General features: G+C 42.5%; 1 protein-coding gene across 2 annotated transcripts in view; it reads left to right on the forward strand.

The window, feature by feature from the left end:
* The first annotated feature begins 10,342 nt into the window (after positions 1–10,342).
* The window catches only part of lef1 (lymphoid enhancer-binding factor 1), a 38,254-nt gene continuing 25,083 nt past the window's right edge, over positions 10,343–23,513 (forward strand). For both annotated transcript variants that reach the window (XM_028415473.1, XM_028415483.1), the window contains exons 1-3: positions 10,343–11,336; positions 13,044–13,110; positions 14,278–14,402. In XM_028415473.1, coding sequence (XP_028271274.1) covers positions 11,133–11,336; positions 13,044–13,110; positions 14,278–14,402 — 396 coding nt within the window. In that variant the 5' untranslated portion in view covers positions 10,343–11,132. The remainder of the gene's footprint in view (positions 11,337–13,043; positions 13,111–14,277; positions 14,403–23,513) is intronic.

The following is a 23,513-nucleotide window of genomic DNA, read 5'->3' on the forward strand; positions in this document are numbered from 1 at the left end:
TTATATATATTTATATATATACACACACTATTTAATTATACATTAAAAAGGTGAGTTTTAATTGGGTTTTCTAGAGAATTTGTGTTGATGATGGCATCCACAAAAAAAATATGTTTTTGTCTGAGAAATCATTACATTTTGCAAGAACAAAGGATTCCCCACCCATCACTCTCACATCATGAAACAACCATAGTTTCCTATTGTTTCTTTTTATTTAATCATTTCTCATCATCTCGTATTCCTCTCATTCAGTTGTGTGATGGTGTGTTTGAGCAGAGATTAATTTCATTTTTTACCAACTGTGCTCCAGCCCGAACCCTTATGACAGATCACGCTGAGCCTCTGGCTGGATCTGCTAATGCACCAAAGCCAAGCATCGCTCAGGGTGCCTAAAACACATATTCACTGCATCCAACGCTCATGCTGCGTCACCAACACTGTCCAGCACATTCATACATAGTGTCAAAAGCAGACTCTAATAATGTCTCTATTCATGCAGGTTTGGCTGTCTCTCTTTCAGAGGAACATGGAAAAGTTTCCCTGAAAGAAAGGGATCAGGTACACGTGGACTTTAGTTAAAAGTAAATGCAGTCCACATTTTGCCTTTTAGGTTCATGAAGAACTACACTTTTCCATATCAGTTGTTTTATCATTGACCTGAGGAATTCTCATAACACGAGAACACTTTGAATGTGTTGGATTAAAGCGAGAAAAGATATAAAAATGAGGCTCAAGGGCTCGATTAAGAGTTTGGGAATGTCTTTTAAGTCTGAACCTGCAGCAGTGGCAGTCTACAAAGAGAGGAAACACTCACATATTTTATGTGAAGTGGGAGGGCTTTCTGTCTGCGGAAATGTGTGAACATTTTGAATGTCATCTCCAGAGGACTGGGCTCCCTTAAATCATTATCTGGACTTTCTCTCTCACCTCCTCTTTGTCTTTGCATCATGGTGCCTGTGAAAGTCGCATCCTAACAGCACTGGTATTTTCTAACATATTAGGAGATGAGGATGAAAGCACAGATGCGTGTGGGAAGCTTGTTTATGAGCATTTCTGCAAGTTAAAGCCACTGAAATAAAAAAAGCAGATGACATTAACAGCAGTTGAACTCTAGAAAAATCCACATGGGCAGTATAGCTTTTAATTACACACGAGGAAATCTGCTAACATGGTCTGAATGTTTACAGAACATTTACTTTGTCAAATGTCTCTAAGGTGTGGTGGCACTAAATCTCACTCTCACAGGCCTTTTCGTGACTAGACCTCATGAAACAGATGGCGGGGCATAGCAGGGCGAGAAAGATTTTGGCACTGCTCTTTACTATACATCCTTTGGGGATTTTACTGTTTCAGTTTTGGCTCAAATTGGGCCATAAGTTGGATGAGATTGAGTCCAAGAGTTCAGACTTTCTCCTGGCAACACATTTCACTGCAATAAAATTAGCAACATGACAAAACAAGCCATAGATTTACAGTAGACTGTTCATCTCGGGCCCCCCCAAATTGTAAGTTTTGCACTTCAGAGTTATTACCTGTAACCACATGTAGGAGCTCAAAGAAAGTAGGAGGGGGAAATATGACATTTCCAGTTTAGAGGCAAACCCAGAAATGAAGGCCAGAGACAAGAGGTCTGCATTTGATCGTCCCTCCCCGACCGACAGCAGCAATAACACACTCATTTACCAATGCATGCGCACAAACGTAAACCACACACACAACTCCGGACGGAAAACAAGATTTTCTTTCAGACAATACTATTGAAAATGTAGTTCTTAGAGAAATAAATTCCATTATTAGTAATCTGAGATTTTTATCAGAAGTAATTAAAAGTGGTGACAGGCTCAGTAAATCATGTTTGTCTTTTCAAGATTATGGCTATTCTTGCCTAAGGCCTGCCAAGGAGAAATGACTCATTTGCAACAATTTCTTCGTGTTGGGAGACGTGGGGGGAAAGTCCTCAGACACAGGAGAGACTAAATGGAGCTGTTTCCACTCTCTGAAACAGTCAAGCACAACCTGCTTTAAAAAAACACACATCTAATTCTTTTTAAATACAACAAAAGGAGCGGCGCCAAGGTGCCTAACTAAACCTGTCAAATTGGCAGCATGTGCCTGAGTCTGGAAATGCTTTCCTCTCTAGTAACAACTCCTGGGAATTATGGACTTTCCTCTGTGAGACTAGAAGAAATCAATCAGCAGGAGTAAGTACCACACTCCAGTGGTTTTAGCAGTTAATATCCTGATGGTGTCGGCTAGTGCACACAGGAAACCAGCTACCAGTCTAGTTAAAGATTGCTTGCCTATAGGCTTTTTACACACAGGTTCTCCTCGGGTGTAGAGAAACAGTGTGAACAGGTACCATTTTTATTTGCTCACAGGTCAAGTGACAGTTATCACGGGTATTTTTCCAGCTCCAGGCTGGACAAATTTCACCTCATTTCTGGCAATTTACCAGCAACATTTTTTTCAAGCTAAACTCACACATTGCTCTTTCAGCTTTGACTGAAATAAAAGTAGTTGTCCCAGCATAATCATTTATGTATGTACCTATGAGCAAGGTCACATGTCATCTATTTTTTTTACTTTTGGCACAATAACATCATCACCTTTTTTTAAAATGCTGCTTTTACATGCTAATTTTAGTGTGAATGTTTTATTATACAAAAAATATCAAACTAATACTACTGGATACACCTTGAGAAACCCAGTATAGGCCCAAAAAGTGAGGATTTCCACCTCTGATATTTTAATTAAAATCCCAATCTTTTTATGATCGATTCATATTATAACCATTAAAAAACAGGAAACTATTGTAAACCTGCTAAGGTGCCAGATACGTAAATGTTTATAGTTTGTGTTACTGCCACACATACCCTTAAACATTTATTGCATATTTAAGTATGTTTAGTGAGATCTCTCTTTATCAATATAACCCAGTCTAAACCCAACCCATCACATGCTGTCACGCAAAGGGCTTCCTTACTGATATGTACACAATCATGCACACACAAACACTCTGTGAGCCAAACCAGGCTGGCTGTGTTTACTGTTTAGCCCTGCGTGTTGATGTGATGAGACACCCAGGCTGATAACACAGGGCCAGAGGTACCGCCGCTCTGTGTTTGATCTCAGGCAGCTGAGCCGGGCTGAGGCTGGGCGACGAGCACAGACAGAGGAGTGGGGTCAGTGAGGTGTGCTGTGTGCTTGATTACCGACTGGATGGGGGCCCCGCGACCTCCTAGCAGGTCAGCTCTGACCCCTGACCCTGACACAGCGGGCCTTGACGCAGTGCTCAATGCTTTCTCCAATAACACAGTGGGATGAAAGGAGTAGCTGTGTGCGCTGAGAGGACTGGACCACTTCCCCTTTGGACCTGAAGAATGTAGCACAACACAGCAGCTGGTGGTGAAGCTTGGCCAGCCTCTGGACATATGTAGACCCTGTGTTATAAAAAGGAGCCTTGTCATGCCTCTCCAGCCTGATCAATTACTCCAGTTGAGACCCTGCTCTATCCCACAGCGTAACTAAAGGAGGCACCTCTAAACTTTCACTGAGAAGAGGACAAAAAGGCGCAGAAGAAAGGTTATTCTCCTATTTTCTGTTTAATATATCACTAACCAGCACACACAGTGTTAAACAACTGCCACCATCAACAAAAGAAACCCAATAGGCAAGCTCAGCAGATTTTCATAAATTCCTGCAAGGTGACAGTCCACTGGAGAGAAGGTGGCTGTTCCAGCTGGGTGAAGTTTGTAGGTAAACACCCTCACCAACAGTTTCCCTGAAGGCACCTGGGTCAGCCAAGTGTTAATCTGCCCATTAGTCTTCAGGAGTGACAGCAGGACAGGGCTGCATGTGCACACAGAGAAGAGAAAGACTGTCTGTCATTATATGCCCCAGAGGAGTTTTATTCTGGCTGCTGTGAGGTAGCACCTTTGAGTATCATTGTGTTGAGATAGTGAAGAAAGTCAGCTTTTTTTTGTCTGTGCATGTGCATGATTGTCCAATGCTGTCAAGCTATGATGGCAGCATGCCACAGCGCTCTGTTTTTTGAAGCTCGGAGATCGTAAGTTAATACCGTCTCACCTGTGAGTGTGAGCCAAGTCTCAGAGGAAAGGTGATCCCTGACTTTCTCTGAGAAGCACAGCTCCTCTCTTTTCTGTCAGCATCACTCGCTGCTGAGGATAGAAGGGTGGAGTCAGGTGCCATATGGCATGAATCACTCTTTATCTCCGTCAGTAAGACAATAGAGCTGTCTGTGGGCTGGATTTGGCAATCTATACAGTGTGTAGAGGAGTCTGTTCTCCTGGGTAAAGTTGTTTTTCAGGTACTTTGTTTCAAATATAGAAATGCTGCATTGTGTATTTTTAGCCACGTTAACTGGGAAGAACAATGTCAGCATCCGGAGTGAAAGTCTGGTCCTGAAATTGCATCTTAATCCCCAGAGGATGTATCTTAATATAACAATGATGTCCACATTTATTTAGTTTGATTGCCATTGCTAGGCAATCAAACTATTGTTCTTCACCCTCTTTTTTCTTCTTCTTTTTTATTCTTCCGTATGTTTTTTTGCACAGCGTATCTTCAGCATACATTGACCGATTTCAGCCATTCAATTATCAAAATGTTCATCTCACAGAGGACATTCTGAAAGAGCCCTTCAACGAGGGTCATCTGCTAAATGTACAATTTAGTCTTGAAATGCTCATTAGATGCTGCTCTATCAAACTTGAAATCAGAATTTTCTGATTCCGAATCGTTTCCGTACGCCAGGCTCTCAAAGTTGGAGTGGTTTTCGAGGTCTCCTCTGCTGTTACCAAGGTGACAGGCTGACACACAGAGGCATACAAAGCTCTGAATTGCTCTGATTCTCCAGCAATTCAGAGCAATCCTTCACATCAGCATTCAAAGCAATGCTTCAGCTGCAGCAATCAAACTTGCATTTTCTTCAGGAAATGCCCTTTTTTAGTTATTGTTATATCTCAACATCTAATGGATGGCTTGTCATGATAATTCCTGCGCGTATCAGTGATGACCAAAAGATGAACTCCAAGGACTTTTTAATTAATCAGACTTTTTTTTCTGTAACTTCGCTAACAGGTCAAATGATCAATTTCACAGCTGAATCCAACAAATCCTACAACAACACACAGTGTGGTCGTTAATAATCCTACTCAGCCTTCCATGAAGTGGGCTGGGGTTTTTCTTCCAACCACTACATTTGTCTTTAGTCACATGGTCAGATTTTCCTTCTTCCATTTTCTTAACCTGCTTTGTCCTGTACGGGGTCACGGGTGGTCCTGGAGCCTATCCCAGCTGTCAATGGGCGAGGTTATTATTAACCCAACATGTACGTCTTTGGAATGTGAGAAGAACCCAGAAAAACGTGCAGGCATGTGAAGAACTTGCAAAGTCCACACAGATAAACCTGTTCAGAGCTTCTTGCTGTGAGGTGACACTGCTAACCACTGCAGCACCACCTTTATAATAACAATACCACCATTAGGAATGCCATTGTAGTTCCTGTACCACCTAAAATTCAAGTATGCTGATTTAATCATTGCTCCAACATCACATTGTCCATAGTAATAGTTTTGGTGGCCGCACCTTAAAAACAGGTCCAACCTCACAGAAACCCTTTAAACCAAGAGACTGATATTCAAAGTGTAGGTACTGCATTTGACTTCAGGACAGAAAACTTGTATTGTAAGCCAAACACCATCTGCAATAAGCCACATTGTCATTTTCTTGGCCGCCTTGGTGGCAAGTCCTGGACCACTACTGTAGTTTTCTTGGTGAGTTGGGATAAAATGAAGAATTGGCACAAAATGTACACACATTTATGTTTCCCAATGGATGAAACCCAATGTTGTATGAATTGAATGTGTCAACAAAAGAATGAATTCATGTTCCTGCTCTTCTCAGGATCACCTGTATTAAAGCAGGAGTGTGGTGAAATGTTGCTCTGCCTGTATGTTTTCCATGCAAAATATACAGTATACACACATCGCCTGACAAATTCCCCTCCTTTTCCATCAAGGAGATAATTTCCTTTTATAATGACAGTTTATCTGAGACAACCTCCTGACAGCACTGCCATAAATCAACAGATCAGAGGTCGGCCCCTCTCTTCCTTCACCTTACCCCCAAGACACTTTCCTCCCCTTTAAGATGGTGACTCATCTTCCAATCAAAGAGCGGCACCAATAATCACTCACCTTGGACCACTCCCCCAGTTTTGATTTGCACATTTAATAAATGGTGTCTTTTCTCAGCTTTAATTGTGAGCTCTTTTCATCATAATTTAATGTTTGTTTCCTGTCGTTTTCTTGAAGATGGCTGTAAGCGCAAAGCCTGTAATTTCTACATCAAGGAAGTTGTTATGAATGAATAGCAGGTGGAATAGACGGCAGGCTGACGATTTCACCACACAAATCACAGCGCGTGAAGTGATTTTGGGTGCTGATATTGACAAATCACCACATTGAGTAGGCTTATATATCGCACACAGAGACACAGGAACACACACGAAAACAGCACTATGAGCGAATGGGAGATAATTAGGGTAATTTCTGTTTGAAGTATTATGCATTGCAATGAAAATAGCACAGATAAAAGATGAGACAATAATAGATCTAAAGAGGACCTTGACTGAATGTTGTTGTAACAAAGAGCGTTTTGTTTGACACTATTCATATTGTATGCTCTGCTCTCCCAACTTTACAAGAGGAGGAAAAACATCAAATACAACAAAATATGCTACATGTGCATTATTGTCTTCATCGGCACTTTGCAATGCATCAGAATGGTCAGACAAATTAATGTATATTTCCTCCTCAAGATCAACTACTAGTCTAAAAGAAGAGGGATAAGGAATGGTGCTAGATTATGCTGTGTGTATAGATATTTTTCTTCCTTTACATAACATGCAAAATGGAGTATCTAAAGTGAGAGACAACTGAATTCAGGTCACAGCGCAGCAGGAAATCTTCCTTTTCATGTGAGATCCAGAGGGGTCACTCTTATGAACTCATTAGGAGAAAAATGCTAATGTAGCTCTGTTTTTTCCCCCTTTCTCTGTCTTCTCTCCTCTTCAACTTTCCTGGTTATTTTAACAACCAGGGCCAAGATGCACGGAGCCTCACTGGAGAATTTGATGTAGTTTGATGTCAAGAGAAAGTGTGTTAGGGTGGTTCTGACAGCGGCTTCATTAGAGAGGCTGTCGTTTGTTGCCTTGTCATCAAGTCGCACAACTAGAATTATTACACAGCAAACAAACCTCCTGTGCTTCCTTCATTTTTTCCCCCACCCACTGCTACAAACAATATCCATGAAATAAATCCCAGATAAAAGCTGCAGTGAAACATGCATTATCAGTATCATGGAGAACAAATGACCTCAGCTCTGAAGCCTTCTGCTCTGCAGTGCTCTCTCATCATGCAGCAAGAAGGCATTAAATAATGAATCCCTCACTCACTCATGACTTCCACAGACTGTACCTCCCCTCACATTACATCAAGCTAAACTTACAAATCATTTGGAAAGTTTGAAACAAAGCTCGATGCCCTGATTGTCCTTTTTATTATTATTTCAGTAGCCTCAAAATGACAGGATGTAACATTCACACCTTGATGCTTTTATCTAGTTTATTCCCATTCAGCGATTACCTTTCATAATAATAATAATATCAAGCACAGTTTAGTGCTTCCAAGAATATGTTCTGTTGTTTTTATTTATTAATTTCTCCTTTATTTAGTCTTAATTTCTGTGGTCATATAATGAATGCTGGTCTAATCTTTGCTTTTGTGATATAGGTTTGTAGTAGTGTTCCATCCTGCTTGTACTGTATGTGTAAAAATAATAACAAAACATCAGCAAGTTGTCTTCCTTATATTGTTTTTATTTCTGCTGCTGATTGGCATGCAGAACTCAGAGGTCATAAAATAAAAATTTAAAGGTAGCAAAATACAAATTCAGCATTTTAAAGATGAATGTCATTGGAATAAAAAGAAACATATCAGCCACTGAAGTAGATTTTTGTAGAAATCATGCTGTATAAAAATCCCTTTCACTGCAAATTAAAAAGGAGAATAGATGAAAATCTATTTTATTTATTCATCTTTGTGTCCATGAGGCCACAAACAGAAGAAATGTGCAATTTTCTGAGGCTTAATCGATCCAAAAATCCTGTTTATTATAGACTCTAAACACCATTAAGTGTGGATGTGTTGAGTGTGTTTTTGTACTGTTAAATCGGGGCCTTAGGTGTGAATGAACAGAGCATTAAGATTAAGGTCCCAAACAAAGTCCTATGTTTATCATATATTTCAATGCCAATGAACCAACGTATAAAAAAAAAGAAAAAGGAAAAAAGCATGAATCATTTAGGTCTGTGATTTTTATAATCTGTTCCATTTTTCACAGTGTGGATGTCTTCACCTCTCTTACCTCAGGCCCCGCAGGCCTGTACTGTCTCTTTTTAGTATCTTAATAGGCCTGCTACCAAAAATCGTTTTTATTACCCCCCTCTTCTCAGATTTCCCCCCTCATTCTCCCAATTTTATGATTTAAAACCATGTCCAAGGTGAATGCTTAAAAAAAATCTGTAAAGGAAACGAGGTTGCTCCTGTTAGCGTGGTTTTAGGGTGGTGTTGATGGTGTTGGGTGTAGGTAGTATCATTTCAGATTGTGCCAGAAAAAGGTGGCGGATAATTAAATTAAATAGGCTGCTGCAGTGAAGCGACACCTTTCTGCAGAGTGGGAAGGAAAACAGCCAGCGCTTTTGGCTGGAAACAGGAAATATAATGTTAAAGGCTCTTTAAAATGAAAGGTTCGGTTGTTCTTGTCTGCCTGTGTGAAATCTTTCTAATTAACTCTCTCTCTCTTTTTCAATGCTGTATTTTTTGCGCGTGTTTTCCTACATGAATCCATGCATGCGTGCGTGCGTGTTGGCGCGCGCGCGAGCGCGCGTACAGCAGCACGCGCGCTTTCCGCTATACTCTGGAATGCAGCCAGTCTCGGCTCTTTTGAATCCACACTCTGCTTCCAAAACCCAAAAGCCTTTGATCTTTTTTTTCTCTCTCTCTGTCTCCTTACCCGGAAGAGAACCCCTTCTCTCTCTCTCACCCTCTCTCTCTCTCTCACCCTCTCTCTCTCTCTCCCCCTCTCTCTCTCACCCTCTCTCTCTCAGCTGGGATGAACGCACACGTGGAAATGTTGGCCCGACTCCACACTCGGACCAAATTTAGTCATACAAAGGCGAGGGAGAGGGAGAGGGAGAGGGAGAGGGGAGGGTGGAAGCGGGAGGAAGGGAAGGGAAGGGAGGGTTGGTGGTGGTGGTGGTGGTGGTGCGGGGATCCAGGCGGGGGGAGTCAGGGATGAAAGAGCCAGCCGCCGCAAGATCAAAGGGAGCCGCGGCTCCGCCCCGCTAACCCCACCTCCGCGCTTTATAAAGATCTGCCTCCCCATCCCAACTTTGATTCTCACGCAATCTCAGTGCTCAGACAGGCGCAGAAAGCACGCCACCTCCACTGCATTTTTCTGTTTATTTTCTTTTTTTCTTTTTCCTGTATTTCTTAGGAATTATTCATATATTAAAGTTATTGTTTTCCCCCATATGGTCGCGGTGATGTTTGAGTTTTTTTTTTGCAATAATAACACCGTGTTTGCGGCTCATTATTTAGTGCTAAAACTTGTTTTGAAGGGATAATTGATTATTATTATTATATTATATTTCTGGCATGATTTAGTAGGCCTGTCACATTTATATATATTTATTTATATGTGTTTTTATAGAATCATATTGAATTAAAAGATTAAAAATATCTTAACTGAATACATATTAAACCCATGTCTCATAGGTTAAATAAAGCCACACACACCCGGAACAACCTCTGAATGTTTTCTTCTTCTACGCTCGCCTCAGTTTTTGTTGTATTTCTGATACAAACAGGACTATTGCCATTTATTGCATCTCGATTAAATTCCAGTTAAACTGCCGAGCTTCATTCCGTTTTTCTCCGTATTCATTATCATTTTTATATTTCCTAATTGTTTAACCCATCACACACACACGCAGAGCGAGTGTCAGGCTCTTCTTCTTCTTCTTCTTCTTCTCCTCCTGTCTGCCCATTTGTTGTGAGCTGTGTATAAATCTCTCTCTCTCAGGAGGAGTGTCAATCGGTGCGGTGTCAATCAGAGCCTCGGCTTCCCTTTCATCTCTCCTTCCTCCCAGTGACTGAGGAGAGAAAGGAGGAGGAGGAGGAGGAGGAGGAGGAGGAGGGAGCACAGCTACATTACCAACACACACATACACACACTGGTTACATTACACTGTGGAAGCAGTGCGGGAGCTGGTGGGGAAGTCGGTCCACGGCGTTTTTTTCCACTCTGCCTTTTATTTTTGGTTGTTTTGTGACTTTTGCTTTCATCCGAGCAGCAGTTTCGAGGATGTACTTTTAAACATGACAGAGGCGCGCTGCCTTCGCTTCTCGTCTCAGAGTTAAAACTGTGTTTTCTTCCACTCACACATCACATCAGTTACCTTTTCACCTCCGCGCCGTGTTTGGGTTTGTCAGCCTACTTCTTGAAGGACGCATGCTGCTGCTTCTTCACTGGACCACCGAGGAAATATCTTCTCTCACTTTTATAAAGGCACTTTTTCCCCCCACATTGAGTGTTTTCTTTCTCCACGGGACCACTGACGGTGTTGGGTTGTGTGCTTGTTGACTGACAGACAAACAAGTGATGAGATTTTAACTCGTGGTTTGTCCTTTTTTCAAATGTTTTCCTCATGACACTGAGGCGTTCACTGCACTCTCCTCCTGACCCGTTACAGCTCAGTGTTGTGGGTGTTTTTTCAAGTTAAAAGTGTGGTGGTGAAAAACAGGACGCCGACAGCAGACACACACTCCTCCTGTTGCTTCAGTGAAAACACACCGGCAGCGTGCTCGCACGCCGCTTCCTGTCCAAGTGACTCACGGTCGAGGCTCCGGTGTTAACAGAGAGAAGGGGGGCACGCTTCCCCGGTCGGTTTCGGGGGATTTGAGTGGGGAGTTTTTCCCTTTTTGTTGTTTCGGACAGTGGTGGCTTGTTATCCCGGTGAAAACGAACAAACCAACAATATTTTAAACATGCCACAGTTATCAGGCGGCGGCGGCGGAGACCCGGAGCTTTGCGCCACAGATGAAATGATCCCCTTCAAAGACGAAGGAGACCCGCAGAAGGAGCAGATCTTCGCCGAGCTGAGCCACTCGGAGGAGGAAGGAGACCTGGCAGACATCAAGTCATCTCTGGTCAACGAGTCTGAGAGCAGCCCTAACAGTAACAGCCACGATGTGAGTAACCTGTGTGTGTGTGTGGTCACTGCCGATGTGCAGAGGAAGATGGGATCAACTCCATCACAGAGCCTGCAGCTCATAAACACAGACTCACTTGTCATCACTTTGGCCTTTTCTTGCAGCAGACTGCATTTAAATGGCCCAAGTAATGTTTTCAGTTTTCCATTTAAACCCTTTATGATTCACCTCAGAATGAGTCAGGTGCTTCAGGTGCATTGATATCCTCATTTTTCTGCTCCACAATGTGTCATTTATTTTTTTATTCCAAATGCAGTTTACTGACAGTAGTCAGTGCAGACCTCTGATCTACTTCCAGAAACTTTAAGTATGCTCCCTTTTAATGACCACACCCAAGCATCAACAATAATCTAAAACACCACAGGCCTGCAGCACTCACCTCACCTTCCACAGCATTTATGGTGTAATTAGGATTAAAGAAACACAAGCTATATTGTAATGTGACAGACCTGGGGCCTTTTCAGCAGCCTGTGTTTGTTTTGGTGCACTGTAACCCTCCTACCTATCAAACCTATGGGTACACACTGTTTTAATTTAATGTATAAAATACAGCTTTAATAAAAGAGCAGTAGATTATTTTGCTGGTAGGATCTTAATTTTTCTGCTTATATTTGAATTTTATTTTCTTTGTCTTATAATAATGCATATTACATTTGCTCATTGCACATTTTAGAGGTGGGAAATATATAATATTTGTTTACATTTGCTCACACTTACCGATTAAATTATACAGATATTAGAAAGTAATTTATATTTGCTGTAAATGTACATGAAATTGTTAAAAAAGAGAAATAATTTAATTTTTTAGAGCCTTAAATTCTGCACTTGCCAATAGAGCTTTTTTATTAGCACACATGAGGAAAAAGGATCATAAGAAAAAATGATTTTTTTAAATGTTCTTTCTATGCACCTATCCATGCACTGACCTCAGCATGCAGCCTGCTGCTTCCTCCATCACCAAGTTATATTTGGCTATATTGTCATTAGCTGCGATGTTAATGAAATGCTTTTTTTTTTTTGCACCACATCCTGAATAAAACTGTATGCGTTCACCACCAAAATGTCCTGCAGACGCACGAGACAGAGGCTGAATGTTAATTAGGAATCCAGTGAAGTTCCCTCGCTCAGCTGGAAGCCATCCTGAGGGGTCTGAACTGAAAAAAGAGGTCCTCTTCCCAATTCTGATTCAGAAAGAGAAAGGAAATAGATGTACAAAGTGCAGAAGATGTTTCTATTCTTTCTTTCTTTCTTTTCTTTTTTTAAAGCAAAATCTGTCTGTACAATTTCTGTTTTTATGGGTTGATTTTATTTCACTTTACACTCTTTTTAATTTATAAGACACAATTTATTTGAATTCAGAATGAGATGAAAATGAGAGTGGACCTATGGTATTGAAAACAAGTTAATTTGTAAGCTCCTTAAGGACATGAAGCTTAATTAAGTGCTTCTTTTGAAGCTTTGATGCAGGCTGCTCCATCGCTCCTCTATAGATAGCAGTGTGTGTGTCTGTGTGTGTGTGTGAGAGAGAGAGAGCTTGTTCTGATTTAGTGACAAGCAAAGGGACGGCATCTGTCCCACCAGTGTTTGTGGGTGTCTGCCGTTATCAGTGTGTCTCTGTGTGTAACTGCATATGAAGGCCTTCCTAATTGATTCACCATCATTTCTTCTTCTTCTTTTTTTTTACAGGCAGCTAGACAGTCCCAAATACCGCAAGATTCATATCATGAAAAACACAGAGACCATCAGGAAGATGGTAAGTGACACAGCCTTGAGCGAAGAGCCTGTTAAATCATCAGCGGGCTTTATAGGACAGTCGGCTTGATGCCACTGCAGATCTTCAGAATAATCCGCTGTAGATGTTCAGGTGAAGGACATGGTGTGAAAAGTGCACCATTGGTTCTTCTCTTATCAGAGCCCCTGTTCCTCCTGAGTCAAGTCTAGTCAGGACATGCTATACCTTCATAAACCTGTTACCTACTTCAGAGATGAGGGTGCCTGCAGAAAAAAACAAAAACAATGAGCTCTTATGTTTAAAGCCACTCATACCTCATGTAATAATTTGTCTTTTAATTCCTTACAAAAAACATCTTGGCTTCTGTCTTTCTTTATAACCTCCCCACATACATCAGCTCTGTTGTCGCAGTGTCACATGCAACATGTTGCTGCCGCTCGGGGCTCATTGCTCTCTGGCTTTTGTCGTCTGACCCTGATGCTGCAGGTCATCATTAGGGGCTTTTGAAGAGGAGTGTGGCTCCTCTTTGTTCCCCTTTCACTCCTGAATAGGATCCCCTCAAACCAAACACAGGCGTTCTTCACAACAAGACCCATGTTGCTATCAGGCTGTATACCAGAAACACTCCCAGCCCCCCTGCTCGCCCCCCTCCTCTCTCTGGCCTTATTATTGCGCGGCGCACATTTGAGTGGCGAGTGGCGCTGTATTGAGTCCTCTTGTATAAAGCCCCCCCCTCTCGCAGGTCAAAGGCATAGAGGGAACAGTTGGGGCGTCTCCTGTTTTGACACAGTCTGTATGTTCTTCTAATTGGTGCTAATTGGCACAGAGGGGCTCCATTGTTCCTCTGTATAATACGACCCTCCTCTCTAAGACGGAAAGAAAGGGCACAAACAAAAGGCCGAGGCATAATAGAGCACAGGTTAAAGAGATCGACAGCGATATCATTACTGCATCGAAACATACAGGCGAACTTTGTGCTGCAGCTTTGTTGATATTACTGGCTTGTATTGTGGACTAAAACACATTTGGAATCTATCACTTTATAAAGATATTTGTGCTTAAAACCCTCTGTAGAGTGCGGATTTTAATGTCTGCTATTCAAATTTTACTTTGTGTTTTTGCTTCTTGGATAATCGTGTGTGTGCACAGACTGATTCCCTTTTTATTCTGCCTTTTTTTATTTATCAGGAAAGCATCAAGACATGTACAGTAAAGGCCATCCATACCCGGGCTACCCAGGTTACATCATGATGAGCAACATGAACGACTCCTACATGAACAATGGCTCTCTCTCGCCGCCCATGCCCAGAACGGTCAGTGCCAACTGAGTTTAACTTGAGTAATGTGAAGTGCCTGTTTGAGTCTGAGTCAGGAAAAGCACAGACATGAAGTATATACCTCCTAATTTTGCATGTTAGAAAATATATATATTTAAATTGCCATTAAATGTGATGCTGAAAGACACATTATGAAACATTTACTCTGTTAATTAAAGGAAAAAAACACAGGCTACAACGTACCTTTTCATAGCGATCAAGCAGACTGTTGTCTGAGAAGATGAAGAATAAGGGAAACAACTTGTTGCTTTTATAACGCACACTTTTTGAAAACATCAGTGTGGTTATAGAATTTATGTAGAACCTTGAAATGACATATTCATAATGTTATATTAAGGTGTGGCAAAATTAGCACTAACTTCCATTCTTAAATGGTTTTAAGTTCATGATATTTAAATATGGGTTTGATTGTCTCCATTGTCACTCACTACAAATTAGACACTTGGTAATACTGGCTGCTTGCCTCTCAAAATTTCTTGTGTCGGATGTTTGTGTTTTTGGCGATGTGAGGTAAAAAGTATAAAACATGATGGAGACAACTCAAAATTTAAAATCATGTTTATTGTTACAGACTTTTATCACTCACGTCCCCCATCATCACTGTATTCTCTCCACTGTTAGTGTACTGTTTAATGTTTGTGTTGCTGTCATGTACCAGCATTGCTGGCACCCTTCCCCTTGACGACTATATGTGACCCCTGGAAACTGAATGGCTGCCATACTTTCCAGAAGATTAACGTGTGATATACAGTATTTCTCATCTCGTTGAAGTGATGCATGTCTACATGACCCAAGTAAACCCTTTAATTAGCCCAGCATGACTGAGGACGCCCAAAGGCGACATCACATCACTGAGGCTGCCCTGCAGAAGAGTTTATGGTGCTGTCCAGGGGTGGCGTGTGTTGTAGATATCATCCCAGTTACGGTATTACTTTTCAGGCCAGCTGCGGGTCTCTCACTGGCGGCTTCCTGTGTCTGTCCCGTTTGCAAATTTCTCCTCTGAAAGCAGACATAGAATGCAGGGCACACCAGCAGCTGTCCACTCTAATCCTGTTTTGTCCACATCTCTGTGTCGCACTTGGGGAAGACAACCAGCTTGAGTCTATCTATGGGTTTTTTTTTTTTTGGTGCCTCCACACAGGAAGCGCTCACACATGGTGCGGAAGAACCAAAAGCCCTGTGTTGTTGGTGCCTTTGCAGTGTATGCGTGTTGGTTTCATCAGGGGAAAGTTGTGAAATGTGAGTTCTGTGTTGTTGTAAGAAGCTGTTTTTTGGAGGCAGATGTGATTGTCGGGGGCAGATGCCACACGCTGTGTGTAAAGGATCTGCATTCACACGCAACTCTATCATGGAATGATGTTAAAATTGCATTGCTTCTCCTCTGCCAAAGCTGCAGAGGGTGAAAGTATGTGACATTGTGGGGGAAAACGTGATCCTGATTACCTCATGCTTTGCTCTGTTCAGTTTACAAGTAGGATAGTTGGTAAAATGTGGGCTGTGATGTTTTCCAAAATCTCTTTTTATGGCTTGTTTTCTGGTCAATTTTATCAATTATTCCATCATATTCCAGCACGCTGAATAACTCATAGAGGTCTGTATGGAGACCAGCTGACTGTGTGAGAGGAAATTACCCCTCACTGCAGATGAATTAGGGCAGGCAGTTAGGCGGCGTACTTGCTGCCAAAACTTCTAAAGCCCCGCTTTCATTTCATTTACCATGGCTGCTTTTTTTTTCTCTCCCAGTTTCCCCCGCTCATCCTGTCTTCAATAAAACGGTAGTCATTTTATATACGTTTCTCCCTCTTATCCAATAAAAAGAGCCGAGTCTTGGTGAAGGGATCACGGAACACGAGTCCTCTGGCTCTCTCACTGATGTCAGCTTGCTGCCTCTGCTTGCTGGCCACCGCAGCCACAGTATCTGCAGGCCTGGGATCAGTTTTCACTGAGATCAAAGGCACATTCTCTCTTTCATTCTCTTCCATCCCCAGCCCCTCCACCGCCTCCAATCCCAGTAGTTTAGATTGATTTCCATTGACCATGACATTCCTGCACATGCCGTCCAGTCACGACGGAGTTGTTGGGAGTAGTTGCTGATTGTCAGCAGATTTCAGGACTCCTAGCTTGATAAGCTGACTCCACCACAAGAGCTCAGATTTTGGTGTGACCATGACTTAGCTCACATGTCCATGTGGATTTTAAAGTGTTGACCAGACACTGGTGTGTTATTAATACTCTTAATGTTTGTGTAAACCTTATAACTGCTTACGGATGTGGAGTATACAGTTAATTGTAAGGAACATGTGGAAGTTCACACAAAGACTTGCTGTACTGGCTTCTTAGTTGTGGTGCAGGGTGCCATTGTTGTAGTTTTTTTAGACTATTGTTAGTGCAAACCATTAATTTTTGGTACATTGTTCAGTTTTACATTAGTTTTTTTATGAAACGTAACACGTCACTAAACATGTTTAGTGGAAATGAACAGTAAGTCTATTGTGTGTGGTTTTTTTTGAGTCAAACTTGTTCATTTTTCTTTGTCTTGTCAGCCTGTGTGTTCAGATACATCAGATAATGTGTCTGCATGCTGTTAAAGCGGTAAAAAAAACGGCGATCAAGTAGAGCTGTGTTCCCTCCTGGATCCTCCTGCATCTTTGTGACTATACTGACAAACGAAAAGCAATGATTACAGTACCTCCTATAACTGCGATCTTCAAAGCAGTGAGGAGGTCATCGCTCCATGTTTGATGTGTGGAAAGGGATAAATGAACTGTGCTGATTGGTTTTTGCCTTATCATGGTGTCTGTTTATTCTCGGCGGCCTGCACCAGGATTTGGAAATGACAGCTTCTAAATAAAGAGCAGCACGCATGTGATGGGCAGCACATATTTTTAAATGACCCCAAATCCATTCTCAGACCGTGCCACACTTCCCTGTTAGTTAAAGCCCACAAAACCTTTCCTACATGTTTTTTTTATAGGTGAAAATAAAGAATCTGTGACATCCTACCAAATGCTTTGAACAACTTATAAACACATGGCTGACGAGGTAAAAACACTAGTACACTCAGTTTTGAAATGCTGATAGTGCAAAGATACAGTACAAGGTTTTTCACCTGACTGTGAAGCTGTGTTTGTGATCTCCAGCTGTGGAAGAGCAGTCTTGTGAGTCTGCTTGAAGAGAGAAAACAGATAGAATTGCTCATTTTTTTTGGTGGTGGTGGGGATGAGTTTTCAGAGCTCCCTATCCATTGCTGTGCACTCTGTCTCCCTTTGGACCCTCAGTTGCAGATCCTCATGGCGAGAAAGAGGGGGTGGAGGGGGGTGCAGCGCTACTCTTCCCTTTGATGTAGTGGGAACGTGACGGATCTGCTAGCCAGTGTCTCGCAGCGTGGAATCACTAACCCAGGCTTACCTAACGGGATTTGATAGGACCGCTCTGGTGTCCCTCAGTGCCATGTGTGTCCTGAGCTCATGCCCCCAGCGCTACCGTGGAAGATCCCTGTTAAAGAGAACACTACATTTACCAGCAGCCTTCCATGTCCACACATAATGTTCTAGATGGCAGCTTATGGCACCTTAAGTCTCACTACAGGCTGGACATGCTGTGTGAAGTTTACTAGAGCTGAATGTAGCTTTTTGCTGTTAAGCAGCTGCACTCCATATGATTATCTCACTGTCGGCTCATCTCATTTCCTATAAGCAGGATTGAGCACATTGCTGTGTATGTCTGAAGGGTAAATAATGCATAATTGTGCACCTCTCCAAAGACAAATGCATAATTGCCACATTTTGCACCATATAAACCAAATCAGTCATTTTTGTTTTTGCTCTGGCAGCATATATATCAGAGTCACATTGATGTCATCTGTGGTGCAGATCTGTCACGCTCTGAAATATGAGTGAACACATAAAGGACCTCACACTTGGCGTCCCGGGTCTTTTGTAGTGCCGCTGGGTCGTGGTGTTTTATAAACAGCACCATTAACACCAAGATTTCCACTCGTCCTCCACTGTACGGGGACGCTGTTTGACACATTTGCTCCATATGCACAGTGCTTATGTGCTCATGTGGTTGCAATCACCTTATCAGTGTTTTCATCATGTTAAATGGAGCTCAGCAGAGTGATTGTCTGAAAGGACCAAGAGATGCTGTTAAGATGAGAACTAAAGAGAAGACCTTTAAAGTTTATTTTTCTTGGCAAAGTGAGGACATGATTTTAAATTTGTCAGACTGTAAAAAAAAGGTGTTCGTATTTCCTTACACTGTTGAACTAAATATTTGATTTCTTTAATATTCTTGTTTTAAGGCGCATCAAAATAAGAAAAAAATAAAACTGGAGCAGATTCTCCTTGTTTTCATTTAAAATGCAGATAAAAGACAGTCAGGGTTTAAGTTGAAATCATTAAGTGTGGATTCAGAGTTGTGGCGATGAGCATCACACACGTCCCACACCTGACACACCCGTCGATGTTTATTTTGGGCACGTGTTACTGCTCAAAGCGCACCTCTCATATATGATGACACTTTCTTCGCTCCCAATCCTCCCACTGAATTGGACGGAGCTTAACCAATCAAGCAGTGCTGCCTAGAGCCAGCCAGTCAGGCTTCCATGGGACAGGCTGCTGCTGCTCGAGCCCCACAGCACCTGCTCAAAGGGCTTCACTCCTCACCAGCAGTCTGCCGCTGATCTCCAGGGGTCAGAGGAGGGCCTCGCCAAGGTTGTCCCTTATGCCCAGATCTGTTTTGAATGGCCAGGGTGTGAACTTCCTGTAAGGGTGGCTCAGAAATGTAGACTAGAAGGCGGAGAGGGTGCATGTGCGAAGTGTTTTGGCAATTTGATGTGCAACTGCTGTTGCCTGTTCGTGATGTTATGACTAGTGGAAAGGGAAAGGGAGACGTCCCATTAATTACATTTAAAAAACCATCTTCTAAACTAGTTCGTAGTTTTCGTTTGTTGTGTAAAATCCAATTTATCTGACCTTACGGCACAAGTTTAGTCGTGATTGAAACTTGACAGTAGTCCCTAAAGCTGATCACAGTACCTCAGTGTTCCCTGATGCAGCCATAAAATGAGTAAAAACATGAATGGCTTTATTGACTTCATGCCTGACAGCTTGTAGGTCTATATAGAGGCGAGCAGTGTTCCAACACCCTAAACTGCAGCAAAGGGAACAATAGGATCACAGGAGTGAAACATGGCTACAAATCCTGCCGACTGTGTCCAGACTTCAGAGAAGCTCAAACAGCCCTCACTTTGTCCGGCTAAGAAACAGAGCTATGATCAATAGCTGCTCTGTTGTATGAAGTTGGTCAGTGTCGGGCGTTCTCTTGCTCCCTCCCTCCTTCTTTTTGCTGTTTCATATTTTTCAGAAGCTCATTATTTCTTTCTGCTGTGGGTGTGAGTGCTAAAGAGGCTCACATGCTATGTGTATCTGACAGCACTGAAATATTAATGGTCCCCAGTGTAGGAGGTTGGTATAGGGCCGGGATAGTTGCAGTACAAAGGGGTGCCTTCTCGCCACCAGGCTTTATTAGCCAAGCTATTAAATGAATAGATGCATATAGCTTGGACTCTTTCTTCCTTCCTGCCTCCTTTTGTGTTTTCATGCTAAATATCAAACCACTTTTGTTTCCTTCTAACACTTAACGGGTGTCAGACTTGCATACAGGGGTATTTGTGAGAGAGTTTTCTGTGGGAGGACAGAGAAGGAGGGCTTGGCTATCAGTTCATTTTGTGTGGTCTTGGCCATAAAAAACACCCTGTTCTTTGACTGTGAAAAAAGCCTGTCTTTAATTTTTGGGAAACCCATAAAAGTTTGTCGCTCCTTTCATATCGGCTGCAGAATTGAAAACAAATGCTAAATTCTCTCCTCCTCTCCTTTGAACTGGCCAATTATGGAGTTGTGAAAATAAAAATCAGTCTGTAGATCTCTTTACTCCCCTCTCTTTTCTTTCCTCTTCGCTTCTTTCCCCCCTTCTTTCTTTCTCTCTCTCTTTTTCTGCCTCGTTCTTTTTTTTTTCTCCTCCCCCCCTTGTTTTTGAAGAAACCGAGGGGGATCACTGATGTCAAAGTCAAAACCAAGAGCATTAAGAAAACTGGCGAAATGCAATACAGCTGCAATCCAACATGACGCTAGAAAATAGGGCTGAGGAGCAGAAAGCCTCTCTCCCGTATTCCCAGGGCGCGCAACTGCTCCCGGCCTTGGCTTTGATCTCTTCAAAGCCTCCTGCCTCCTACTAGATGGAGAGTCTTGGCTGCCGCTCGTGAGCGCTGGAGAGAGGCAGGGAGGGGGCTGTTTTGGGGTCGGGTGTGTGTGTGTGGGGGGGGCATCGTCTTTTCCTTTCCAGGGCTGAAATCAATCACAGTGCCGAGGCAATTATGTGTAATTCAACCCCAGCCAGATTAGTGACTCTTGTTACCTGAGCGACCGGAGCTCTGTAATCTGTGAGACACACCGGCCTCACCGGTGAAGGAGTAGCCAGGAACGGGCGAGGGCACTTGAGGGGAAAGGAGGAGGGGGGGATTCAGGGGAGAGGAAGAGGTGCTGAAAAGCAGGCTGCCCTGCTGCTGCCCAGCAGAGCAGAAAATCAGAGTACAATGGAGTGATTACACTTGCAGATGTAGCCATATTTATGACGTGGAGGATAGAGAGAACAGAGAGAATGAAGAGTGCTGATTGCCATGGAGCTTGCTAGTTAGTGTGCTAACGAGCCAGGTCCCTTTTGTGTTAAAACATGTGCGTAATGTCACCTCCGCTGTGCCCCCCCCCCCCATCCACCCCCACCATCAACGCTTCGTCCCCCGCCTCCAGTGCCATATCTCTATCCCTCATGCCCTCCACAGTCGGCTCCAAAATGCAAGCTTGGCCATGGCTCCTGCCCCAGGCGCCCAATTTACTATGGCTGGAGAAAAACTCAGTGGCCCCAAGTCACAGAGGAAAACAGCAAAGCTGAATGCTGCTCTTTCCCTGCTGCTGCAGTTCTTCTGATCTGTGCAACTGTTTCACTGTCTTAACATACAGCAGTGTAACGATTTACACCCTTCTGCTTTTTTATGTGGCTTACTGAGGAGATTTATACCAATTATGTTTGCTCCTAGTTTAGGAAAATCTAGACTGTGGTAGGAGTTTGAAGCTCATGACTAATACGCCTAGTGTGCATGAAGTGATTATTTATTTCTGTAGTTTAGCAACAATTAATTTGAGGACTGGTGGAGGGCACATGAAAAAATTGCAGATTCAGATTTATGGAGCCGTTAATTGGAAATAAATGATGGGCTGTGCATTGATTCTGCGCTCCTTCTGCACTCACTGATGTCACAGGACTGAGAACAAGGCTTTGTTTTTTCCCTCAGCAGTCACTTGATGCAGGATGATGAAACCCACAAAGATATCTAGCAAGAATGTGTTTGTTCATCTGACGAGCTCGCCTTGTGCTCCATGTTTCTTTTGATCATCGGACAGCTCGGTTGGTGATGGAAGGCGCTTGTTTTCCTTGTGGGATGCACGCATTAAATAAATGAGCTATACCATTACAGAACGCACCTAATGTCTGCAATAGTTTTAACAAGGCAGGCTGACAGGGAGGTGGAACTGACTCTAAAAATATAAAGGTCACGCTGAACGGATTATGTGGCATGAATGGATCCACCGTCCAGCTCAGCAGGAGACCTTAAATCCACCATCAGCCATAACCCCTCGGCTCAGGGGCCAGGTGACGCTTTTCATGTCCTCCAATGGAGAGACATCACAGAGGCATCCTTCACTTTGAGCTGCCCGTCATCAAACAATGCATCAAAACATCAAATCAATCCACCCCCACTGTACCTCTATCTTTTGAGATGAAAGATCGGGAGAAAAGTGGCCGATACACCCCCACACATCAGTTCTATGCATCCAGCTCTCCCATCTGTGCTGGCGCTTCCATACCTAAACAATGTATTTGATGTTTAACAGGAGTTTGTGGTATCATAAATCCACTCTGGGTCCATCTTATTGTACTTTTTTGACAAAAAGGGTAAGAAGACTTGTGTTAAAAAAATACATATGGGACACTTTTCTTTCCATACCACAGATATTGATACTCCAAGCAACTATAGCCATAAACGGCTGAAACTGCAGTAAAAAAACAATTAAACATACCGTAGAGGTGATAATTTGCAGCAAAAATTAAAACGGCTCATTATCCATTATTATGTAAAACATAACATTTTGCCTTGTTAGTTGTATTTTCTAGTCTAGAAATACTAAATTGTTTTTATCATCAGTTAATTTGCAGATTTCCCAACCAATCAGAAAACAGTTCAACAAAAAATTCATAATGAGTTCCCTAAGCCAAAGATGACACATTTACCTTTAACCAGCCATCAATGGTCCAAACTTATTTTATTTCTTTTATTTAAAAACTTTTCACATTTCAGTTTTAGATGAAAATTTAAAGTGTTTGTTCAAGAAGTGGCTCATTAATTTTGACAATCGTGATTCAGATAACATGTTCAGCCATGCATTTCTTCTGCAATGGACAAATGAGATTATATTAAACATGTGAGAAGCCTGCTATGAATTAATCCAGCTAAGAGCTGAATTACAACCTTGTTGTGTTCATTATATGGCTTATCATTCAGATCTGTGGCATCAGGTGCATGAGTGTGCCCTATAATGTTGCGGTTACCATATGCCCGGAATCTAAGCGGTCCCCTTTGTACACACAGAAATTCCCTATTTACATTTCTTTGGACGTATCGAGGGATAAGCAGACGTTGTCCGTTGCCATGTTGTACATGGTCATTGTTTTGTTTGTGTTAAAGCCCGCTAAGCCCTGCCACAAAGCTAATTGACGGGGCGGGGTTTTCTTGTGACCATTCAGTTCCTTGGAGAGGTTCTTTAAGTGTTCTCTGCTTCTGTGAGGACGGAGAAAAGCCATTTGTTCAGAGGGGATCAGATCTGAATAGCTTTGTGCTTGCCATTCAGATCTTAGCAGGGGCGTGTGCGCCTGGCTAGAAAGAAACCTTAAAATGTGTGGTTTGATTAATGACTAATTCCACGCTGAAAGGCAGTTGTTGGTAGTCTTTACCAGTTAATCCCTTAAAAC

The sequence above is a fragment of the Parambassis ranga genome, chromosome 1, assembly GCF_900634625.1.
Source record: "Parambassis ranga chromosome 1, fParRan2.1, whole genome shotgun sequence".
Taxonomy (NCBI): domain Eukaryota; kingdom Metazoa; phylum Chordata; class Actinopteri; family Ambassidae; genus Parambassis; species Parambassis ranga.